Source organism: Ambystoma mexicanum, chromosome 12 (assembly GCF_040938575.1).
Source record: "Ambystoma mexicanum isolate Mex_15411 chromosome 12, UKY_AmexF1_1, whole genome shotgun sequence".
Classification (NCBI taxonomy): Eukaryota; Metazoa; Chordata; class Amphibia; order Caudata; family Ambystomatidae; genus Ambystoma; species Ambystoma mexicanum.
In genome coordinates this window covers 1,005,277,206-1,005,298,329 of record NC_090936.1, presented here as the reverse complement: position 1 = coordinate 1,005,298,329, position 21,124 = coordinate 1,005,277,206, and the positions used below count along the sequence as shown (strand labels likewise).

Sequence of the window (21,124 nt, the reverse complement as noted above, 5' to 3'; positions counted from 1 at the left end):
TCCCCTGGCTCTTCAACACTTACCTTGATCAACTAGCACTCCTCATTTCCTCCTTCTCCGCCAACTTGCGGTGCTATGCAGATGACACACGAAGTCCCACTTTCAACTCTTCCTCCTCAAAGGAATTCTCCCTTTTCTCACTTCCCCAAGAAGCTCAATGTCACCCGAGCCCAGTTTCTCTCTAGGCTAGACTACTGCAATAGCATTCTTCCACTTTACGACCCCTCCAGCTAATCCGGAATAGGGCAGTGAGACTTATCCTTGGCCTTAAGCCCAGGGACCACATCTCTCCTGCCCTTAAAACACTCCACTGGCTCCCTGTTGCTGCAAGGATTAAATTAAAATCCCTCTGCATCATCCATAAGGCTGTATGGGGTCTAAGGCCGCGCTGTCTGCAATTTTCTCTTACTAAATAATCTCCCTCTGCACCTCTGCAGTCCTCTGGCCCCAACTCTCTATGTTTAAAGCATTTCACTAAACAGAGGGCCGGAGGCTGATCACTTTCTTCAGCTGGCACCATCTAATGGAACAGCCTCCCCTTTCCTCTTCGTCTTGAACAGGACTTCCTCAAATTCTGGAAGCTCCTCTAGTCTTTTCTTTTCACCTCCTCCTACCCTTCGTCCCTCCTCTACTAATCTCACAGTCACTGTGATTAGTGGCCAGGGCCCTTATGTATCCCTCAGGGACCTGGCCTCCCATAACCCAATCGCCCCAGCCTCTGCCTACCTCTCTGCACTTTCCTCGGCACCCACCCGCCTCAGTCCAGTAGGCTTGCACTTTCTACCCAACACGGCTCCAGACAGCATAGCACTTAACATACTATGACTTCATCTACTGCTCACCCACGAGCACGGACATTCCAGCACTTACCCCCACTTCCCCTCTTCTCGCTGCACATGCATGTTCTGAATACTCACAAGGCATGGTAGGTTTGTCTTTTATCTTCCACTGTATTCATTGCTTTTCAATCCCAAGTTCCCTTCCTGTTGCCCTGTGGGCGCTTTGAAAGGGAATGGACTCACTATGTAAGCGCCTAACAAATTAACAATAAATAAATAAAAGTTCAAGGATTTTTGCTCGAAAATTATTTTAGAACCTAAGATGTTTTTGTTGGCATACTTGTATTGTTATTTTACTGTGAGGCAACCTATTGGTGAAAGGTGCTTTTTTACTGCTATTAAAAAATTATGAAGACTCAAATAGTCTCCCGCCACTAAACGTGCTATGGTGCTCTCTCTTACTGCAATGCTATCCTGGGATTTCAAGGAATTCCCACTGCTTCCTTGATCCTTCTACACAGAATTCATTCCTGTTGAAACCACTAGGCCGAGTAGCCCAGCACACCTGAAAGGATTCCTTTGCAAGGGCTCAGGCTCTCGTTTCGTCCTGTATGCCAGGTCTTAAGTCTCGGACTCTATAATGTTGCCCTGTCACTTTGCCTTAAGTACAGATCGCCAGCACAGTGAACCCCCCCATTCGTTGAAAAGCAGACTCCAGATCACATTCATAGTTTCAGCCAATGCCATATCACCATAGACCACAATGGGTCTCTTCAGCACCTGGATCCATTCTGCTCTTTCCAGGGCTCCAGCCAATGCCATAGTCGACTGCTCGTGTGTGGACCCCTTGCTGTCTGTGCCTAGAGAGACTCTTCTCCTTAGCTGCCCCTCACCAGTGACGCCCATTAGGGCAGAAACAGAGCCTGGGATTACCACTGATTGCTGGAACGTCTGTTCATGTTTATGCTGGCAGGGACCAGACTGACATGCAGACATATATTTCTCTTCCTGTGTGGCATCGATTGTGATAGTAGACCCTTGTGCTTGGGTACCATCCCATAGAACAGGTTATTTGGCAATATTCATCTCAGCAGAAGGGCTCTCCCACATTTGGACATACTCTGACTAGTATTTATGTTTCACTGCTTAGCCCGTGCCTACTCGATGCCAAATGCTATAGTCTGGCCAGCCACAGAGCGTCGCGGCTCCTGCATTCGTGTGTTAACTCTTCCCTATGCCTCAGCCGATGCCATACTCCAACCAGCCACTGTGCGTCACCATTGCAGCATTAGTGTTTGCCTTATTTTTTCCGGACCATAGCCAATGCCATTCTCTGGCTATATCAGGGAGGGTCTGCTGCCAGGAGCTCAGCAAATCCACATGGTATCACTGCTGCACCTGTTTGCACACGTTGCCTCCTCTTGAGTCAGTGATGTATGCATAAGGAATGAATGTGAATAACACATCATTATTATGATGTGTAATTTAAATTTGATAAAGAGCTTCGAAAAGTGGTAATGAGCACTTCCAGGGGGAATATTTCATTCAGAGGCACCAAGACACTTATTCATTGAATCCCACGAAAAAAACACTGTATGCAAGTTTTTTTTATGCCCATGCAGATTCTGGGTTTCCCATTGTTCACTCTCCCGCGATTACACACGTTCACCCCTTTTATTGTTTCCTTCCTGCATATAATTCTATTTTCATGATCACAGACCTGGGGAAGTGCCACCACGGCACGAAACAAGCATTGACTGTCTAATTTGTCTAACAACTTGATAGTTACTTACGCTCTGGAAAAACACGGAACTAATGACAATAATGGTTTAAACACAGAAATAATGAGTTTTTATATTTTTTTTTACTACAGTGCAGAGTTAGCACAAACATTGTTGTTTTCCACTCCTTCTGCCTGTGCAGTTAAAGCATGCGTCTACCAAGCTGCGAATCCTAAGGCCAATAACATGTGAAGGTTGTTCTGGAATTAGGTCTTTGCCTGCTTTTGGACATGAGCTGTGGAAAAAACTAGTAAAACACTCTAGATGCTTTCACAATCATATTTATGACCGTACCATAACTCGTAATTAAACGCCTACATGCATCCACTTATTAGGACAGTCATTTTAGGCCTACAGGACCTACGATCAATTGGACACACCCCCACAAAGAGAGCAGGCACAACCTGTGATCTACAAAGTACCAGGTAGGCAGCTGATGCCAGTCTCCCTTGCACCTACTGAGATGATATGCCCTGAGCTGGTGGCCCATCCCACTAGGTAACGGCCCGCCACCCAAGTTAAGGGCCTGAGCGCAGCTACCGGGCCGGGCTACCCAATCACCAGCCCTGCTGCCTTTGAGTCACTTAAGGTTCACAGCATTAAGTACCTGTGGGACTCCCAGCCAGTCATCAGCTTGCTGCATGGCTTCCCGGGCATTCTCTACAGGCTGGGCAGGGTCCCAGGTCTCCCAGTCAGGACACAGACCTATAAGAGGAATGGGAAAGAAGAGAGTGTCAGTACAACGAGGGGACACCAGCCTCCACACTCTAAGGGCACGCATACATGCAATGCAGACTTCTTCATTCACAAAGGTACACCAAGCAGAGCTATCTAGTAGAGGTTCCTAAGCCATCTCAATGTACCCAGGACTTGGGCGGGAATGGCACAGACAACACTTCCTATTTGAGCAAAGAACATATTGGCTCACGCGCCAAGAGCCCTTGCTTAATGTTCAAATGGTCCACAGGTTACACGTGACATAGTGATCTCTCACATAGCCAAATAATATCTGGTTAGCTCTAGCCGTGCTAATTGATTCTAGGCCATTCTGTACCAACCAATGCTGCTGTTGCTACATACCAACTGTCCACAGGCCCTACACTAGTTGGCCTCAGGCTGCTCCCTCCTCCTCTTCACTGTTGCAGCCCGCCTCCTAACCGTCCCACCTCTCATTTCACTAAATGAAAATGTAAAGCCAACCCTCTAGATCCTTATTCATCTGAAATCTAGTCCCCATGCTTAACCCTCTCTATACCTCTACCCATCGATATTGTGCAGACCTTCCTTGACTTCTACACAGCTTTGGTGGCTCCATTTGGTTTCCACGATCTACTCATATCTTCACTCCGCCTCATTCCGAGCCTCAGTCCTGGATCACCCCGGGCATAGGACAGCTCAAGAAACCCTTGCGGTTCTGCTTCTGCCAATGGCCAAGTCTGGCTCTTCTGATGGCCTTCTCCTCTCAGAGGAGTCCCACTGTACCCTGACTTCAGCCATCGGCTCAGCCAAATCCATCGTAAAATACCCACCTCATCTCTTCATTCCCCTCTCCCCCAAGCCCTTTAGCCTTCCATTTCCTACTGCCCCCCCACTCCTTTGCCCACACTAAATCTCCTCCTCTCGCACTGCAAACAACCGTGCACATCTCCAAAATCAGGAACAACCCGCCTACTCTATTAACCTTTCTTCCGCCTTCTTGCGGCTATGTACCCTTCCACTACCCCATCTACATCTGTCCTTTTCCCCAACCTCTCCAGCCAAGCTTGCTCTCATCCTAAGGGCAGTTAACCCGCCATCTGCTCCTTGGACACTTTTACGCCATAGACAATTGAAGATCTTGCCCTCGTGACCTGCTAACGCTCCTCTATCTGCAGTGTGTCTCTTGCAACTAGGATCCTCCCTATTGCTACGAAGCATCTACTGTCATCTCAACAAACCCACCAGTTGTCATCCTGTCTCTGTCCTCCCTGAATACTTCCAGCTCATGAAGTGTGTAGTGTTCAACATAATCACCCAATACCTGGAGACTAATGATATTTTCACCCCCCTTCCGTCCGGCTTTCGAAGAAAACACTTCACAGAGATAGCATCGACTCTTGCCTCTATCTTCCTCACAAGCACTCATCACTTGCCTCTATTCTACTACTCCTTGACCTTGCCAAAAAAGGCATCCAACAGCTACCACTGAACTGGATTGATACCAGGCTAACCCGATATTTGTCAGTCTTGTAAAACTCTGGCCACTTGTTATCCTAGGATTGCTGCCTTTTGCCCTTTAAACCCCCTCCTTGTTTGGCTGCTCCCATCACTTATTTTCCAGTGACATCCATGCCTCGGAGCGCTTTACAAATGGGACATACCCAGAGGAGGGTGCAGGGGTAGCAGAGCAGTGTGGAATGTTTCCATCACTGGGCACCTGAGGGTGGACAATTAATGCAATCTTTCTATCCATCCATCCGTCTAGCTATCCATCTAGCTTATCCTATTTTTCTATTAATCACTCTATCCATCTATCCATATAGCGTATCCTATGTATCAATCCATCCATCCATCTATCCATCCATCCATCTATCTGTCTAGCTATCCATCTAGCTTATCTTATGTATCTAATAATCACTCCATTCATCAATATATCTTATCCTATATATCAATCCATTCATTAATCTAGCTTATTTTATCTTTCTATCCATCCATCAGTTTAGCTATCCATCTAGCTTATCTTATTTATCTAGTAATCACTCTATCCATCGATATAGCTTATCCTATCAATCTGTCCATCGCTCTAGCTTATCTTATCTTTCTATCCACCCATCTAGCTCATCATATTTTCTATTAATCACTCTATCCATCCATCTAGCTATCCATCTAGTTTATCTTATTTATCTATTCATCACTCTAGCCATTCATCTAGCTTATCTTATCTTTCTATCCATCCCTCCGTCTAGCTATCCATCTAGCTTATCCTATTTTTCTATGAATCACTCTATCCATCTATCCATCTAGCTTATCTTATGTATCAATCCATCCATCCATCTTTCCATCCATCCATCTATCTGTCTAGCTATCCATCTAGCTTATCTTATGTGTCTAATAATCACTCCACTCATCCATATAGCTTAATCCTATCTATCAATCCATCCATTGATCTGCCTTATCTTATCTTTCTATCCATATATCCATCAGTCTAGCTATCCATCTAGCTTACCTTATGTATCTATTAATCACTCTATCCATCCATATAGCTTATCCTATCAATCTATCCATCGCTCTAGCTTATCTTATCTTTGTATCCACCCATCTAGCTCATCATATTTTCTATTAATCACTCTATCCATCCATCTAGCTATCCATCTAGTTTATCTTATTTATCTATTCATCACTCTAGCCATTCATCTAGCTTATCTTATCTTTCTATCCATCCCTCCGTCTAGCTATCCATCTAGCTTATCCTATTTTTCTATGAATCACTCTATCCATCTATCCATCTAGCTTATCTTATGTATCAATCCATCCATCCATCTTTCCATCCATCCATCTATCTGTCTAGCTATCCATCTAGCTTATCTTATGTGTCTAATAATCACTCCACTCATCCATATAGCTTAATCCTATCTATCAATCCATCCATTGATCTGCCTTATCTTATCTTTCTATCCATATATCCATCAGTCTAGCTATCCATCTAGCTTACCTTATTTATCTATTAATCACTCTATCCATCCATATAGCTTATCCTATCAATCTATCCATCGCTCTAGCTTATCTTATCTTTGTATCCACCCATCTAGCTATCCATCTAGAATATCTTATTTATCTATTTGTCACTCTATCCATTCTTTGATCTATCTTACCTTATCTTTCTATCCATCCATCTAGCTTATTGTATGTATCTATTCATCATTCTATCCATCCATTTAGCGCATCCTATCAATCTAGCCATGTATCTAGCCATCCATCTAGCTCGTCGTATCTACCTATCCATCCATTTCACCTTATTTATCTATCCATACATCCATCCAGCTATCTGCCTATCTTTCTAACATCCCCTATAGGTGGGAATTCCACGGCTTCACCACCAGACATCTTGAATGGTCCCAAGGTGTGGGTATGCGAAATACCCCAGTTTGCGCAGCATGGAGGTTATTGGCATCTCACACCAGTGGATCCGGGGGCGTGACCAGTGTTGGTACTTGGCAGAGTGCTCAGCAGTGGGACTGGTTCATGTAAAGGAAATGTGCTGGTGTCCACGCAATGGCTGCTGCTTATAGAGAGGGAGGGTAGACAGGATCCTCCTAGACTACAGGAGGCCTGGAGGGACTCTGAACGTCCGCTTTAATGTTGATCAAAGAGCCCAGGCCGGAAATGAATCAAGTGAAGGCGGAAAGGCGCGCGGCGGCCATGACCTCACTTCTGGCCACAGATCATAGTCGCTTTCAGGGTTGCTGGGGCTAAGTATGATTGACGCCTTTGCCCCGCAGCAGTGTTACCGGGCGGATCATCCAGTGTTTGTAAACTAAGAAAAAACCGTTTTGCCTAAACCACAACAATTAAGCGCAGGTGGGCGAGGGACTGTGTCTGAAATGCTGGTCATGCTGGAGCAGAGCCAGCCACAGGATGCCCAAGCTGAGGGCTGGTTTCATTAAGACGGTGGAGTGGGGGCTAAGGTCTTTACAGAGCAGCACATAGGATTGGACCTAAGGTTCTTCCTGGCTGCAGCAATGGTGGCGCACGAGAGAGCGCGCGGGCCGCAGTTCCATTTTCCCTGAAGACATTTCTGGGGCTTGAGGGCTGTGATGGGGGTTATGAGTTAAACTGCCTTAAAGATAGAGTGCAATGGTGCATTAACTGACCTAGACTCCATTGAAAATTATTGAATCTTATGGTAGGGTGACCAGATTTAAAAAGCAAAAAAACAGGACAGGGCAACTGACACAAAAGTAGGACTAACTCTTAAAGTGACTGTCAAAGCACATTTCAGTAGCGTTTGGCGGAGAAGGGGGTTTAAGTGTTACTGTTCAAAGAAACGCATATTATGATTAATTTATCACAAACTAACACTTTCTTAAATTGTAAAATGCAGCATTTCTTCTGTCTGAGAATGCATATTTTTGGCTGCCAGCTATAAAGACCTACTACAAAAAAACGGGACCACTGCAGTTTCCAATGGGAACATAACCTTCAGAAAGCGGGACAGAGTACCAAATACCGGGACAGCCCCGGCAGAACTAGGACGTCGGGTCACCCTACCCTTATGGGGAAGTGATGTGTTGAATGAAGAGGCTCAACTGAAAAGTATTAGCAATGAGGGACACTCCACTGAAGCGTAGGGGGCAGTGCTGTGTTCAGCGCTTGGGGTTCCCTGGAAAAGAATGGCACACCCATGGGGTGGATTAGGGGGGCTCCATTGAAGGTTGGGGGTGTGGGAAGGTGGGATTCTCTGTTGAGCTACTCATCTCGCCTGGAGACTGCCCCTGGGTGGTAGCGGCGTGCGGTATAAATCAACATAACATAACATCTCAGTTAAGGAGGAATGAGTAAAACCATTCCCTGAAGTGACTATTACTCAAGTGAAAAAGGAGATCATCTATAATAACAAACCCTGTAAAAGGACATGGGTCCATCTATGTCACTACGGCCAATACTGACAAGTATTCACACGTGAACCCCCTGCCCCCCAAGGCATCGCATTCTACAGCCTGACCCTGTGCCCAGCTATCACTTACCAGGGGCGCAGTTGTCCACCAGCGCACCCAAGGCCTTGCCGTCCTGCCAGTCCCTGTGGAAGTTGGTGATGGGCAGCTGTGGGATTTTGTTCTGGATCCAGCCCAGCAGCCTCTGCTTGGGGGTCTGTTTCTTGATGTCTTCCTCGTCCTCATCCTCCCACATGGGCATGGAGATGGAGTAGTGCAGGATGAGGGTCCAGATGAGGCCCAGGATGAGCTTGAGGTTTCCATCGACGATGGCTTTACTGTCTGCATAGAGGGAGAAGAGGAGGCGGTATGAGGTCAGCCGGACTCAGCTATACCGTTCAATAAAACAACTTACTTAAGTTCCCTTAGATACAAACAACTTTGCGTGCGCCCCCTCCTTTTTTAAAAAACGTTCTCAGTGTCTTTATCCAAAAGAGAGAATTCAGAATCTTTCAACACAACACTCCTTTAAATATCTGTATCACAAAGTGAAAATCTCCCTGCAGTATATCTGGACCAACAAACCTCTTCAAAGATGTTAATGAGCTTCATGCTAGACGACGGAGACACAAAAATCGTCTTTTGATCAAAAAAGGTTTGCTTTGAGGGGGACTGAGGGAAGTTCTGCCTCAACACAATGTGGTTGTAAGCAGTCAAGCCATGATCATGGGCACAACATTGACCGCCCCATGTTTATCTTACTGAAGGGGTCTGCAACTCTTGGCTCTATGGATATTTTGGACTACATCTCCCATCAGGCCCAGCCATCCAGCATAATCAATGGTGAAGTCTCATGGGAGTTGTAGATCAAAACATCTGGGGCGCTGCATCTTTCAGACTCCTGTCTTGCTGTAACCCAGCAAGTCCACGGCAATAGCTAGATGTCTTTAAATCTAGCAAGTCCACAGCAATAGCTAGATGTCTTTAAATCTAGCAAGTCCACGGCAATAGCTAGATGTCTTTAAATCTAGCAAGTCCAGGGCAATAGCTAGATGTCTTTAAATCTAGTACTGATTGCCATGGGAAAGATATACATCATGTCATGTGGAGCAGGGGGCACTGCCAACTAAAAGGGGCAAGTGCTGTCAGCGTTGCACAGCTCTTGTTGATCTCCGGCTTCTAGTGTTGCATACACTCATGGTCTGCACTTGTGTGTAACTCAGTGTGCAAACAAGTACATTCGTGTCATGTTTGTTGAACTATTCCATGATTTTATTATTTTGTGATTAAAGATGCTTCTAAATTGAAAAGTAATAAAACAAGGTGAAAAAATAAAAATAGAACAACTTTACTAGCAGATCATTTCAAGGCAAATATTTCAAGATCACACTTTTGCGAAAGGATGTCTAAAAATGCAGACAAGTTAATTATACACATTGTAAAATGTGTCCATCATTGCCAGCTGGCTGTTTTCAAGCAGTGTGGGTCATATATAGTGATCATTTGCATCCAGATTCCCCACGCTTCTAAGCGCTGTAATAATATGTGTTATTGGCTCCCAGTTTGTTATTCAATCACATTTATCCACTTTGGAAGTATGAAGGGCTGAGTCGGCCGTGGCGCAGCATTTGAACTTGTAATGTGCAGGCTGACCCCATATCTGAGGTGAGCACTTTACTCGTGATCTGTCCACCTGGTGGTTCAAGCTTGAGTTCCGAGCAGTCTGACACCTGGTCCCACCCCCGACTCCTGCCCGTCTCGGAACGTTTTTCCCTTCAACCAAGGAAATAGAAAGGGGACTCTTTCTTTTTTGAAGAGCTCCCTTTTATGTTTTATTGGTAGCCATTTTCCCCTTTCTGTTGAATTGTTGACGTTCTAAGCACATACTGCTTGCAGCGTTTTTTTTTAAACCCGAACTCTCAGCATTTGTGCCTGTGTGCAAATTCTGATAAACAGTAAGTGGGCGGGCTGTACTAGTTGGTAGCAGTTCAACAGTCCTTGGCGTTTTGATCAGGCCTGTTACCATGGTCTGGTCGACTATAACCATCCATTAAAGTCTGCCAGTCCGGATATGATCTCCAAATAGGAAAATTCGAGAATCCTTGTTCTTTGATGATGTAGTGGTGATTATTTTGATGTAATATTGGGTACACAGAATTTGTTTACGTTTTTTTCTTTTTAATGGATGGCCTCTTTAAGAACCGACATCCTGGAAAGTTTTTTAATGCATCCTCGTCCTCTTGTTCACTTTGCTTGTGTGGAAAGGACCCATGACAGCAAGTAACCAGTTACTTGGGCTCACGAGACATGTTCCAATGCTACACAGGAAGTGAGGAGGCAGATGTTCCCAATCAACTGAAAAGTGGCATAAATGAGTGACAGATCGTTCTTGTGACCCTGAGACTGGACATCAATTTCCGGGTCTCAAGGTCAGATCCTTGGCGCTCCATTGGTTGTGGGTCTACATGGACAAAAATAAACAGACGTTTATTTTGCTGAAGGGGTGGGAAAGAGGGTCGAAAATATGCGCGAAGGTAAATAAATACCCGTCATTGGAATGCACATGTAGGGAGGGCATAGGGTGGAGCGCGTAACGCGAAAAGGTATGTATTATATAGGCGGCATTCAAGGAGACTGGAGCCAGACATGTAGGTCCAAGGGCAGACTGATGACATCACGGGTGTCTTTTAGATGCCATTCTGCAACCAGTAGCATTGTCTGTGGCATCGTGAAGAGTTGTGTTATTGTATTGGTAAGTCCAGATGGTTCGTTTGGCATTAATATTGCCTTGTAGCACTGTAGGCTTGACTGGGGGTGCTCTACGCAGGGTATTGGGGTCCCAGCCGTTCATACTTCCGAATGTACAGGGATTCTTGTGGGAGCCCTTCTTGCTATTGGTTCTTTATTCTTTGGGTGGAAGCACAGGGGGGGGGTCATCTCTGTTCGAGGATATTTGGGGAGGGGCAGTTGTGTGTACTACCCCATAATCTGTTATGGGCCGGAGCAAGCGCCGGCTGAAGATGTTTGGGAGCCCATTGCAACATGATGGTTGCCCCCCCCTTCTTGGACCGTAAAACAGTCGGAGGAATGCGTGGAGTGCATACATTATAATGGAGATAAAGAAATATAGCCGAGGGCTAATAGCTGCCGATTACCACGAGACGGCCAGCCTGCAGGGAGCTGAGACACTAAATGCCCACTGAAAAAGCTGTAAATCCTTCTTTGTCAGCGAGTGGCTGATGTGAAGGAACTAGTGTTAAAAGGCATCTCTGCACCCTGAAGATAGTGACGGCTGGCAGGGCTCCAGCAAACACAGCCTGCAAGGCGAGCACTACAAAGCACACATTTAAAACCCCTGAACTGAAGTAATATAGAAAGAAACATGTGGCCATGTGTGAGACCCCTTTCAAGTGAAAAACTTGAAATGCCCTGACAATGTCCCTGCCCGTAGCTCTGGAAGCTGCTTAGTCACAAGTACGCTCACTGACAGGGTTTAAGGAACTGTGGTAGCTCTCCCCTCCACTTGCGCAATCTCAATGTCACTTGGCCTAGTAAGATCGTTGTCTCTGTCCTCCCTCTGTTCCCCCTCGTCGCGCCTTGAAACACTTGTGTATAGGTGCTTTACAAATGCCAAATCATATCATACCTCTGGCTTGTCACTATATGCTATGGTTGGGGAAAGAAGGCTCTACTTTCTGCTGACAGTGTAGGGTGGCCAGATTTTCAAGACGACAAAACCGGGACAGTGAACAACATAAAAGAAGGACTACCCCTGACCACACCCATCCCCACCACATGTCCTCCCCAACCGATCACTCACCCGAGTAAACAAATTGTGCAATTTTAACTGTAGATAATGTCAATGCAGACATGCTTTTGCTTTGATTGATGTTATAGGACTTGATGTATAGTATTGCCGACCGGTTTCTGTGGCACAGTCAGGTAATGCATGTGGCAGGTATCTGAAAGGTGGGGGGTTCGATGCCATCCCACAAAGATGGAATTGTGAGGGTTTCATAATGTTCGCTCTTCCTGTGAAAGAGTAACAGCTGGAAATGTATACTAATGTTATTTTTATTGTAGCAAATTAAATTAAGTTGTCACCCTCTCTTTCCCCAAAAGTGGGACTATTACACACCCTTTCCCCAATACCAGGACAGGGTTTTTAAATTAAAAGAAACTCTCTGGGTGGTGTGGGGTGGAAACAAAGGGCCCGATTCTGCGACAGTCCTGGCAAAACCAGGAAGTCTGGTCACCCTAATTCAGTGTAATCTAAGGCATAGCTGTTTTCTGCATGTGCTCAGTGCTTGAAAAAATGTCTCAGCGGATCTCGGATCCATTTGAAATCTTTTCCACCCTTCAATAGATGTTTATGTCTTGTGACTGCCGAAGCCGCGCCCTTTGGATCAGAGGCGACACTTGGCCACAAGACCACTTGAACTCTGATCCGGACCCCTCTGAAATCTCATGTTAGCACTGCACACTGCAGAACATAGTTAAGTACAGCTTTCTAGGTTAAAAAAGGTGCCTACCTTTTTTTTATTTGCTTGCAACATTATAGTAAACGGTTCTCTTGCATTATTCTCCGGGTGTTCATGATTAATCTTCTAAAAGGCAAATGTTTATTTAAAGGGGGCGGGGGCGGGGGGGCTGCCACAAATCACCCAAATGCCTAACTCCCATCTGGACAGAGCTGCGCCAAAATCTCACAGAATGGAACAGGCCAAGATTCAGCGAGTAATTCTGGATTGTTTTTTCCCCCTCCCCGTCTGATCTTTCCAGTGCTGGGCCATATCTGTTGGGCATGCGCCAAGGTGGCGGGTGGCCAGGTGATCCCTTTTCTACCTCGGGTCCAAGCGAAAGCAGTGACCCCCCCTCCCCCCATGTTTTTGGAATACTACACGGTTCACGTCGTTTTCTCCACCCTGGTTACATTGGGCACAGGGCCTGTGCGTCTCAGAGACAATAGCCTGGGGCTAGTCTGTCCTCCCTGCTTGGCGCAGGATGTCCTACACGCTTGTTTTGTTCGGCCTGTTAGTTTTGGAGGAGAGTATGGAGATTTTCGGGGGCCTTCTCCTGGGGATGGAAAGGATGGGAAGGAAGGAGGGAGAAGGTCACAGGAGGGCCAGCCCACTACAAGCTCTTGTTTACAGCGGTTACTAGGGAGATAAGGGTGTTCACCACAGGACGTGGCTCCAGCCCAGAGTGGCAGCCGCGCTCTGCACCCTGCACTCCCCGCCCCCCACTCACAACCACCACCTTGAACTACAGTGAAACGATAAAGGGTGAAGGGAGGCTGAAAGTGGTGAGAAGGGAAGACCACAGTGACACCAAGCACACACACACCCACCCAGAGGGCGAGGGGAACTATCTACAGGCCTAACAATACCCCAGTCCTAACACTACCCCAGTCCATACAGACAGAGAGGGCGAGAGGAGCTGTCTACAGGCCTAACACTACCCCAGTCCATACAGACAGAGAGGGCGAGAGGAGCTGTCTACAGGACTAACACTACCCCAGTCCATACAGACACAGAGGGCATTAGGTGCTGTCTACAGGCCTAACACTACCCCAGTCCATACAGACACAGAGTGCGAGAGGAGCTGTCTACAGGCCTAACAATACCACAGTCCATACAGACACAGAGGGCGAGAGGAGCTGTCTACAGGCCTAACACCACTCCAGTCCTAACACTACCCCGAGGGCGAGAGGAGCTGTCTACAGGCCTAACAATACCACAGTCCTAACAATACCCCAGTCCACACAGACCCAGAGAGCAAGAGGAGCTGTCTACAGGCCTAACAATACCCCAGTCCACACAGACACAGAGGGCGATAGGTGCTGTCTACAGGCCTAACAATACTCCAGTCCACACAGACACAGAGGGCGATAGGTGCTGTCTACAGGCCTAACAATACCCCAGTCCATACAGACACAGAGGGCGATAGGTGCTGTCTACAGGCCTAACACCACCCCAGTCCTAACACTACCCCAGTCCATACAGGCACAGAGGGCGAGAGGAACTGTCTACAGACCTAACAATACCCCAGTCCACACAGACACAGATAGGAGAGGCGTTGTCTACAGGCCTAACAATACCCCAGTCCTTACAGACACAAAGAGTTAGAGCAGTGCGCCAGGAATCAAATTTAGGAGGGGCACAGAGGGGGCTACAGACAAAAGTAGGGGGGGCACAGACAAAAGTAAGGGGGCGCCTATAAAAGGGCAATGTGTGACGTCAGAACCACTCCTGAAGAGAATCTTACCCGACTGCACCTCCCCTCCCGTCAGAATGTAGGCACTAAACCATTAAATCACTCATGACCCATCATTAGCGGTTTTGTGCGCTACATTCTGATTGGGCGGGCTGCAGGGGGAACTTAACAGCTCTTCATTGTTGTGCGGCAGCATTGATTGCGGCCCTGTGTGTGTGCTGTGCTGATGGACACAGCACTGCAGACAGTGCAGAGAAAGTAGCCCAGCTGAGGTGGGGGGGCACAAGGGGGGACCAGGATTTCATAGGAGGGTCCCAGACCCCCCAGTCCCTTCCTAGAGATGCCACTGGCGAGAGGGGCTGTCTGCAGGCCTAACCACACCACATTCCATACAGGTGCAGTGGGCCGAGCAGGGGTGAGCGCGCAACGGCAGAGGAAAACACCAGAGACCAATTTGGAAAAGTTAAAGGCCACTTTTATTCACAGTAAATTCATCCCACAAATGTGAGCCAAAACAACAGAAAGATAACACAAAACATCAGCATGTCAACATCGGCATGAACTATTCCCCTTGGAAACATGTGCTTCAATCCCCCCCATGGAGGTGTATAACGGTGAGGCACTGCCCCAGCCTCCCCGTCATGTCCTGTTCGGGGGCGGTACCAGGAAGCCCCATAGGCCAGGGTCGGCCTTAAGGGCAGTAGCCCCCTGGGCGAATTGGTGCCCCACCTTACCCCCTGTGCGCCCCGGTTAACAGGGGGCAAAAGGGAGCGGGGCCAGGGTGGGCCAAATTTCATTTTTTTGTTAACCTCCTCGCTTCGGCGAGGAGGTAATCATATGAATAGGGCGTGTCAGCACCCTATTGTCATTAAATGAGCCCGTTGCCGGTGCATTTAATGACAATGAGGCACCTGCCACGCCTTCTGCCACTATGCCAGCTCGGGGAGCCCTTGAAAGACCCCACTGAGCTGGCATGGTGGGGGGCTAATGGCGCCTTCTGTCATTAAAGGTGCCCGCGGTGGCGGGCGTATTTAAAAAGGCTGCCTGCCGTGCCTTCTCCCACAACGCGAGCTTGGGCAAGCCCTTGAAAGACTCCCCTGAGCTGGCATGGTGGGGGCTAATGGCGCCCTGGGGGGGCTGTGGCGCCCCGGGCGGTCACCCGGCTCACCCCCCCTAAGGCCGACTCTGCCATATACAGTACCTATACCAACTGCCTCCTGGTCCCACCCCACCCCCTTTGCCTCCCTACCAGCCAGAAACCACCCAGTGAGAGGCAGCCAATCTTCACCACCAGCTGATCCCAGGCACCGGGGCCCCTCAAAAGGGCAAATCACTGTCCTCTTGGACCGACACCACCCGCAACCCCCAGCCCCCCAAACCTAAATATGCAGGGAGAGTGGAATGGAAAAAGTCATCCTGGGAGTCATGGCGGGCGAGAAGTGGGACCGGTGGCGAGATCCCCGAGGAGGAGGAAGACAAAACCTTCCCCCCTGGGACCACCCTTAAATGGTGGTTCTCACTCCACCGACTCCCCTCCCCACCTCCAGTCAGAGGGGTCCTACCTCTGGGAACGAGGCGAGCTGTCTCCAGGCTTAATAATACCACAGTCCACACAGGCACAGAGGCTAGGGGGGCTTATTTACAGGCTTAACAATATCATAGTACACAAAGCCACAGTGGGTGGGAGAAGCTGTCTACAATAGTAACAGTACCACAGTCCACAAAGGCACAGAGGCTGATGGGAGCTGTCTACAGGCCTAACAATACCACATTCCATACAGGCACATAGGGTGGGAGGAGCTGTCTGTACACCTAACAATACCACAGTCCTTACAGCCACAGAGGGTGGGAAGGGCTGTCTACAGGCCTAACAGTATCACAGTCCAAAAAGGCACGGAGGCTGTGGGGAGCTGTCTACAGGCCTAACAATACCACAGTGCATACAGGCACAGAGGGTGGGAGGAGCTGTCTGCAGGACTAACAATACCACAGTCGATACAAGTACAGGGAGCATGGGTGCCTCCAGGGTTTGACTGGGACTTAACATTTTCTCGGGCACCAATGAAAAGCTGGCCAACAGCTGCAAATGGCAGTTCATTCCTTTTGTGACAGACTGTTTGGGAAGTACCGAAGGGGGAGTTTTTTGATAAAATGTGATGCAAATTCATTCATTTTACTGGCTGCAAACCCCATTGTCCCGCCTTTGGATCAGGAAGTGATATAAAAATGCCATTTGCGCGCATTGGTGCCCGCGCATTGCTTGAGTGCCGTTGCGAGTGCTATCAACTGTCTGCGTGTTGGTGTGGCAGTGCTGAAGTGGACCAGCACGTCAAGTAAGTGACTGTTCTTAATAACTACAGCTATCTGCCTGATTATTTTGCCCTGCAAGTAAAAGCCTAAGCACACCAGGTGTAACTTAAGAAGAGGGCAGGAGTCCTTGAGTAAATCTGCCTCCACAGCGGTGCAGGATGCTGCAAATTTGTAGCCGGCGGCCCTCTGAGGATAAGATAACTAAACTGAACAAACAAAAGGGGAGAATCCCTCATTTTTCACACCGATCCCACGACTGCAGTACTCACTGTGAACATGCCTGATGAGGCTACTGGCCAAGTGATAAATGGGATTCAAGGGTTCTTGTGGCAAGACCCTTTCACCATTGATGATATGGACAATAACTCTTTGCTAAATCTTTGTTAGACCTTGCAACAGAGTTTGGCCGTGCCCCTGGATATGGCCACTTCTAACAAGGGTTTGAAGTCTGTGGTGGAAGCACAAGTCATAAGGCCGGATGTTAGTCCTGAACCAGATAAGGATACCAATCGTGTATCCGCTTCACCAAACCTGTTCATGCATTCTTCTCCGCACAATCAATCGGCCGAATCAGTTCAAAGTGAGGCAGTTTATATAGAAATGCATTCTCCTCTGGCCTCAGGGCACTTCGCCTTGAGGATGGTATTAAAACTATGCGGCAGAATATTTGATAGCGTACAATCGCAATTTAATTTGGTTGATAATGTCCCGGAAATGAATGCTGCAGGTTCCCAGCCGGATTTGGGCTGCCCAATGCTTTCCGTGAAGGCTACAATACTGCTGGATGAAACCTCTGCTGTATGCAGTAATGAAAAACGCATGGAGGATCCAGAGCCAGACATTGTACCTCTGGATGGGTCGGAGGTTCACTACTCCAGAAAACAGGAGCGTCTTGCACGGCGGGCCCGTGCTTGTCAAGTGAGACTCTCGGTAGAGTCAAAAGGCTCAATGACGAATGAACAACTTGAGGGCTCAACGCGTGCAAAAAGGAAGACTGCGCGCAGGCTCGGTCTGGCCTTGAGAGCTATAGGCCCATGTCCGAACCAAAACTGCAAAATGCTGGTGTGGGCCCTTTTTTTGGTCAAAGTGAGACACTTTTTTAACCAATGTGGGCCAGTTTGATGAGTTACTTCACTATGCAGCTAATAGTTTTGACCAGCGTTGCTGAATGAATATTGGCCACTTTTTCATTGGGGCCTGAGACAATTTTATGGCCCGGTCGCACCCTGGCTGCTCCCAATAGAAAGCGACATTTAAAGAAATCGGCAAATTAACCAGTTGGATGATTGAAACTAAACGGCAGAGGATATAGTCAGAGCCTCTAAAACAAGTGATAAAAGAGAGACACTGAGTACAATTCAATAAGTCAAGGGATGAGATGATGAAACAAACCTCCACACCAGTTCCAGCTCCTAATGACCAGGGGAAGAAGCAGAATATTCGCCCCGAGAAGATTACCCCAAATAAAAACATGGGGCTGAACGATACAAAGGAAACCGAATGTGACCGCGATTCATTCCAAAAGCCCTGACACAATATCCTTATTACGTAACTTTCAAGACCCTTTGGTTGAACTGTGGGGTGGAGCTGGATGTCGATAAGGATATTGAGGACCGGTTTCTTCCATAAGGATATGGAGGACCGGTTTCTTCGATCGAGCCAGGCTGTGGTTCGGTATACAGGACGATCTAATGTACCCCATGTGTCTGTAAACTCGGACAATGCTCAACTGTCTGATTTCAGCTCACACTGAAGTGGTGAGCTGAATCTTTGCCTGCTGTGCTCTCTCGGCAGAACACAGAGACCTCGATTTTGCCATGGGGCAAACGTGGGTTTGCCCATCTCCTTTCGCCCAATGGCTCTGCAAGCCTCCTATCGCAAAATCATATTTCTTTATTACAGGAGACATGGCTTATGTCTAACATCTCTGTTGACGGGTACTCTAAGCATCAAGTAATGGCAAAGAAAGGGTAAAAGGGAAGACCGTATGGGGGATTGTGATAGGTGTCACCCACAGTCTTAAATCTTTTGGTATTCCTACTACGGGCTCAGATTAGGTTTTGGAGGTTGAAGTGGAATTACTGCCCTCGGCAATTACCCGGCCAACACAAATAGTCAACATATACGATCCTCCAGGGGCCACGCACAGTGAAACGATACAATCCAACCTGCATGACTTGCTTGTCACATGGGCAAAGGGCGATGGTGAGGATATTATAAGATTAGGCGCTGATTTTAATTTGCATTGTGTGTGTACAGAGGAATTGCTTGCTCCGAGAGGACTAATTAGTCGAAGCTTTATGAAGCAAGCTATTCCCAATAGTGCTGGGTTAAAAATGGACGAAGTTCGCAGACAATTGGGACTAAAAAATGATTAACGGGTGAGCAGCGGGCGATAGTCCTGAGGAGTACACCTAGGGCACACGAAAGCTACACTGGATTACTTGTTTATTAATGCAGATGCTCTCACCTGTGTTATTGACATGTGTGTATCTTGGAATGATCGGATTTATCATGCGTCTGTGGTATTGTATACAAATAGTGTCTCTGTGAAGAGTAGCAAAGGTATTGGGACTATTGAAGTAAATCACCCGGGAAATCGGATTGAGTGGCGCATAAATAATATCCAGCGGGCGCGATACATTGCCAATCCCTATGGTTCTAGCTGCCTAACAGAACCTTTGACCAGAGACAAAGGGCAGCTCCCTGCAGAGCTTGCAGGGTCACCAGTCCTAGAGCCCAGGGGCGAGGGCAGCTCCCCGCAGGGCTTGCAGAGACACTAGACCTACAGCCCAGGGGGCAAGGTAAGCTCCCTGCAGAGCTTGCAGGGTCACCAGTCCTACAGGCCAGGGGGCGAGGGCAGCTCCCTGCAGAGCTTGCAGGGTCACCGGTCCTACAGGCCAGGGACGAGGGCAGCTCCCTACAGAGGTTACAGGGGCACTAGTCCTACAGCCCCAGGGGGCGGGGGCAGCTCTTTGCAGAGCTTGCAGGGTCATCAGTCCTAAAGGCCACAGGGCGAGGGCAGCTCCCTGCAGAGCTTGCAGTGATCCCAGTCCTACCGGCCAGGGGCGAGGGCAGCTCCCTGCAGAGCTTGCAGTGATCCCAGTCCTACCGGCCAGGGGCGAGGGCAGCTCCCTGCAGAGCTTGCAGAGACACTAGTCCTCCAGGACAGGGGGCGAGGGCAGCTCCCTGCAGAGCTTGCAGAGACACTAGTCCTCCTGGCCAGGGGGCGAGGGCAGCTCGCTGTAGAGCTTGCAGGGTCACCAGTCCTAGAGCACAGAGCGAGGGCACCTCCCGGCAGAGCTTGCAGTGATCCCAGTCCTACAGCCCCAGGGGCGAGGCGAGGGCAGCTCCCGTGCTTGCAGGGACACTAGTCCTACAGGCCATGGGGCGAGGGCAGCTCCCTGCAGAGCTTGCAGGGTCACAAGTCCTACATGCCAGAGGGCGAGGACAGCTCCCTGCAGAGCTTGCAGAGACAGTAGTCCTCCAGGCCAGGGGGCAGTGAGAAGCTTCCTGCAGAACTTGCAGAGACACTAGTCCTCCAGGCCAGGGGGCAGGTGGCAGCTTCCTGCAGAACTTGCAGAGACACTAGTCCTCCAGGCCAGGGGGCGGGGGCAGCTTCCTGCAGAGCTTGCATTGATACCAGTCCTACAGGCCAGGGGGCGAGGACAGCTTCCTGCAGAGCTTGCAGGGTCACCAGTCCTACAGCCCCAGGGGGCGAGGGCAGCTCCCTGCAGAGCTTGCAGGGTCACCAGAGCTGGAGGCCAGGGGGCGAGGGCAGCTCCCTGCAGAGCTTGCAGTGTTCCCAGTCCTACAGCCCAGGGGGCGAGGACAGCTCCCTGCAGAGCTTGCAGGGTCACCAGTCCTACAGCCCCAGGAGGCGAGGGCAGCTCCCTGCAGAGCTTGCAGTGTTCACAGTCCTACAGCCCAGGAGGCGAGGGCGGCTCCCTGCAGAGCTTGCAGGGTGAACAGTCCTACAGCCCAGGAGGCGAGGGCGGCTCCCTGCAGAGCTTGCAGGGACACCAGTCATGCAGCCCCGGAGGGTGAGGACATCTACCCTCCGAGCTTGCAGGGACAAAGGCCATACCATAGAGCTTATTGTGACCCCAGTCATAAAGCCCCAGAGCCAGGGGGCGAGGGCTTGCAGTGCTACCAGTCATACCCTTACCCAGGGGACCGGGGGGGGGGGGCTCTATGACCTTTGTGCCCAGGCGGCTCGCTAGGGCAACTTCCTACAGAGCCTGTTGCAATGACAGCAGCCATACAGCCCCTCCCCGGGGGGTTGGTGGTATATTCCTACAAATATTGCATTGACCGTAGTCACGCAACCCTGGGGGTGAGAGAGTCTTCCTGCAGGGCTTGCGGTGACAGCAGTCATACAGCCTTGGAGGGGGGGGGGAGTAATCGG

The 21,124-nt window shown here is 48.8% G+C and overlaps 1 protein-coding gene across 6 annotated transcripts in view; it reads right to left on the bottom strand.

Moving 5' to 3' along the window:
- Positions 1-21,124, bottom strand: part of FLNC (filamin C) — a 253,022-nt gene that overhangs the window by 148,682 nt on the left and 83,216 nt on the right. For all 6 annotated transcript variants that reach the window (XM_069629538.1, XM_069629534.1, XM_069629535.1 and 3 more), the window contains exons 2-3: positions 8,284-8,532; positions 3,168-3,265 (exon numbers count right to left, since the gene is read on the bottom strand). In XM_069629538.1, coding sequence (XP_069485639.1) covers positions 3,168-3,265; positions 8,284-8,532 — 347 coding nt within the window. The remainder of the gene's footprint in view (positions 1-3,167; positions 3,266-8,283; positions 8,533-21,124) is intronic.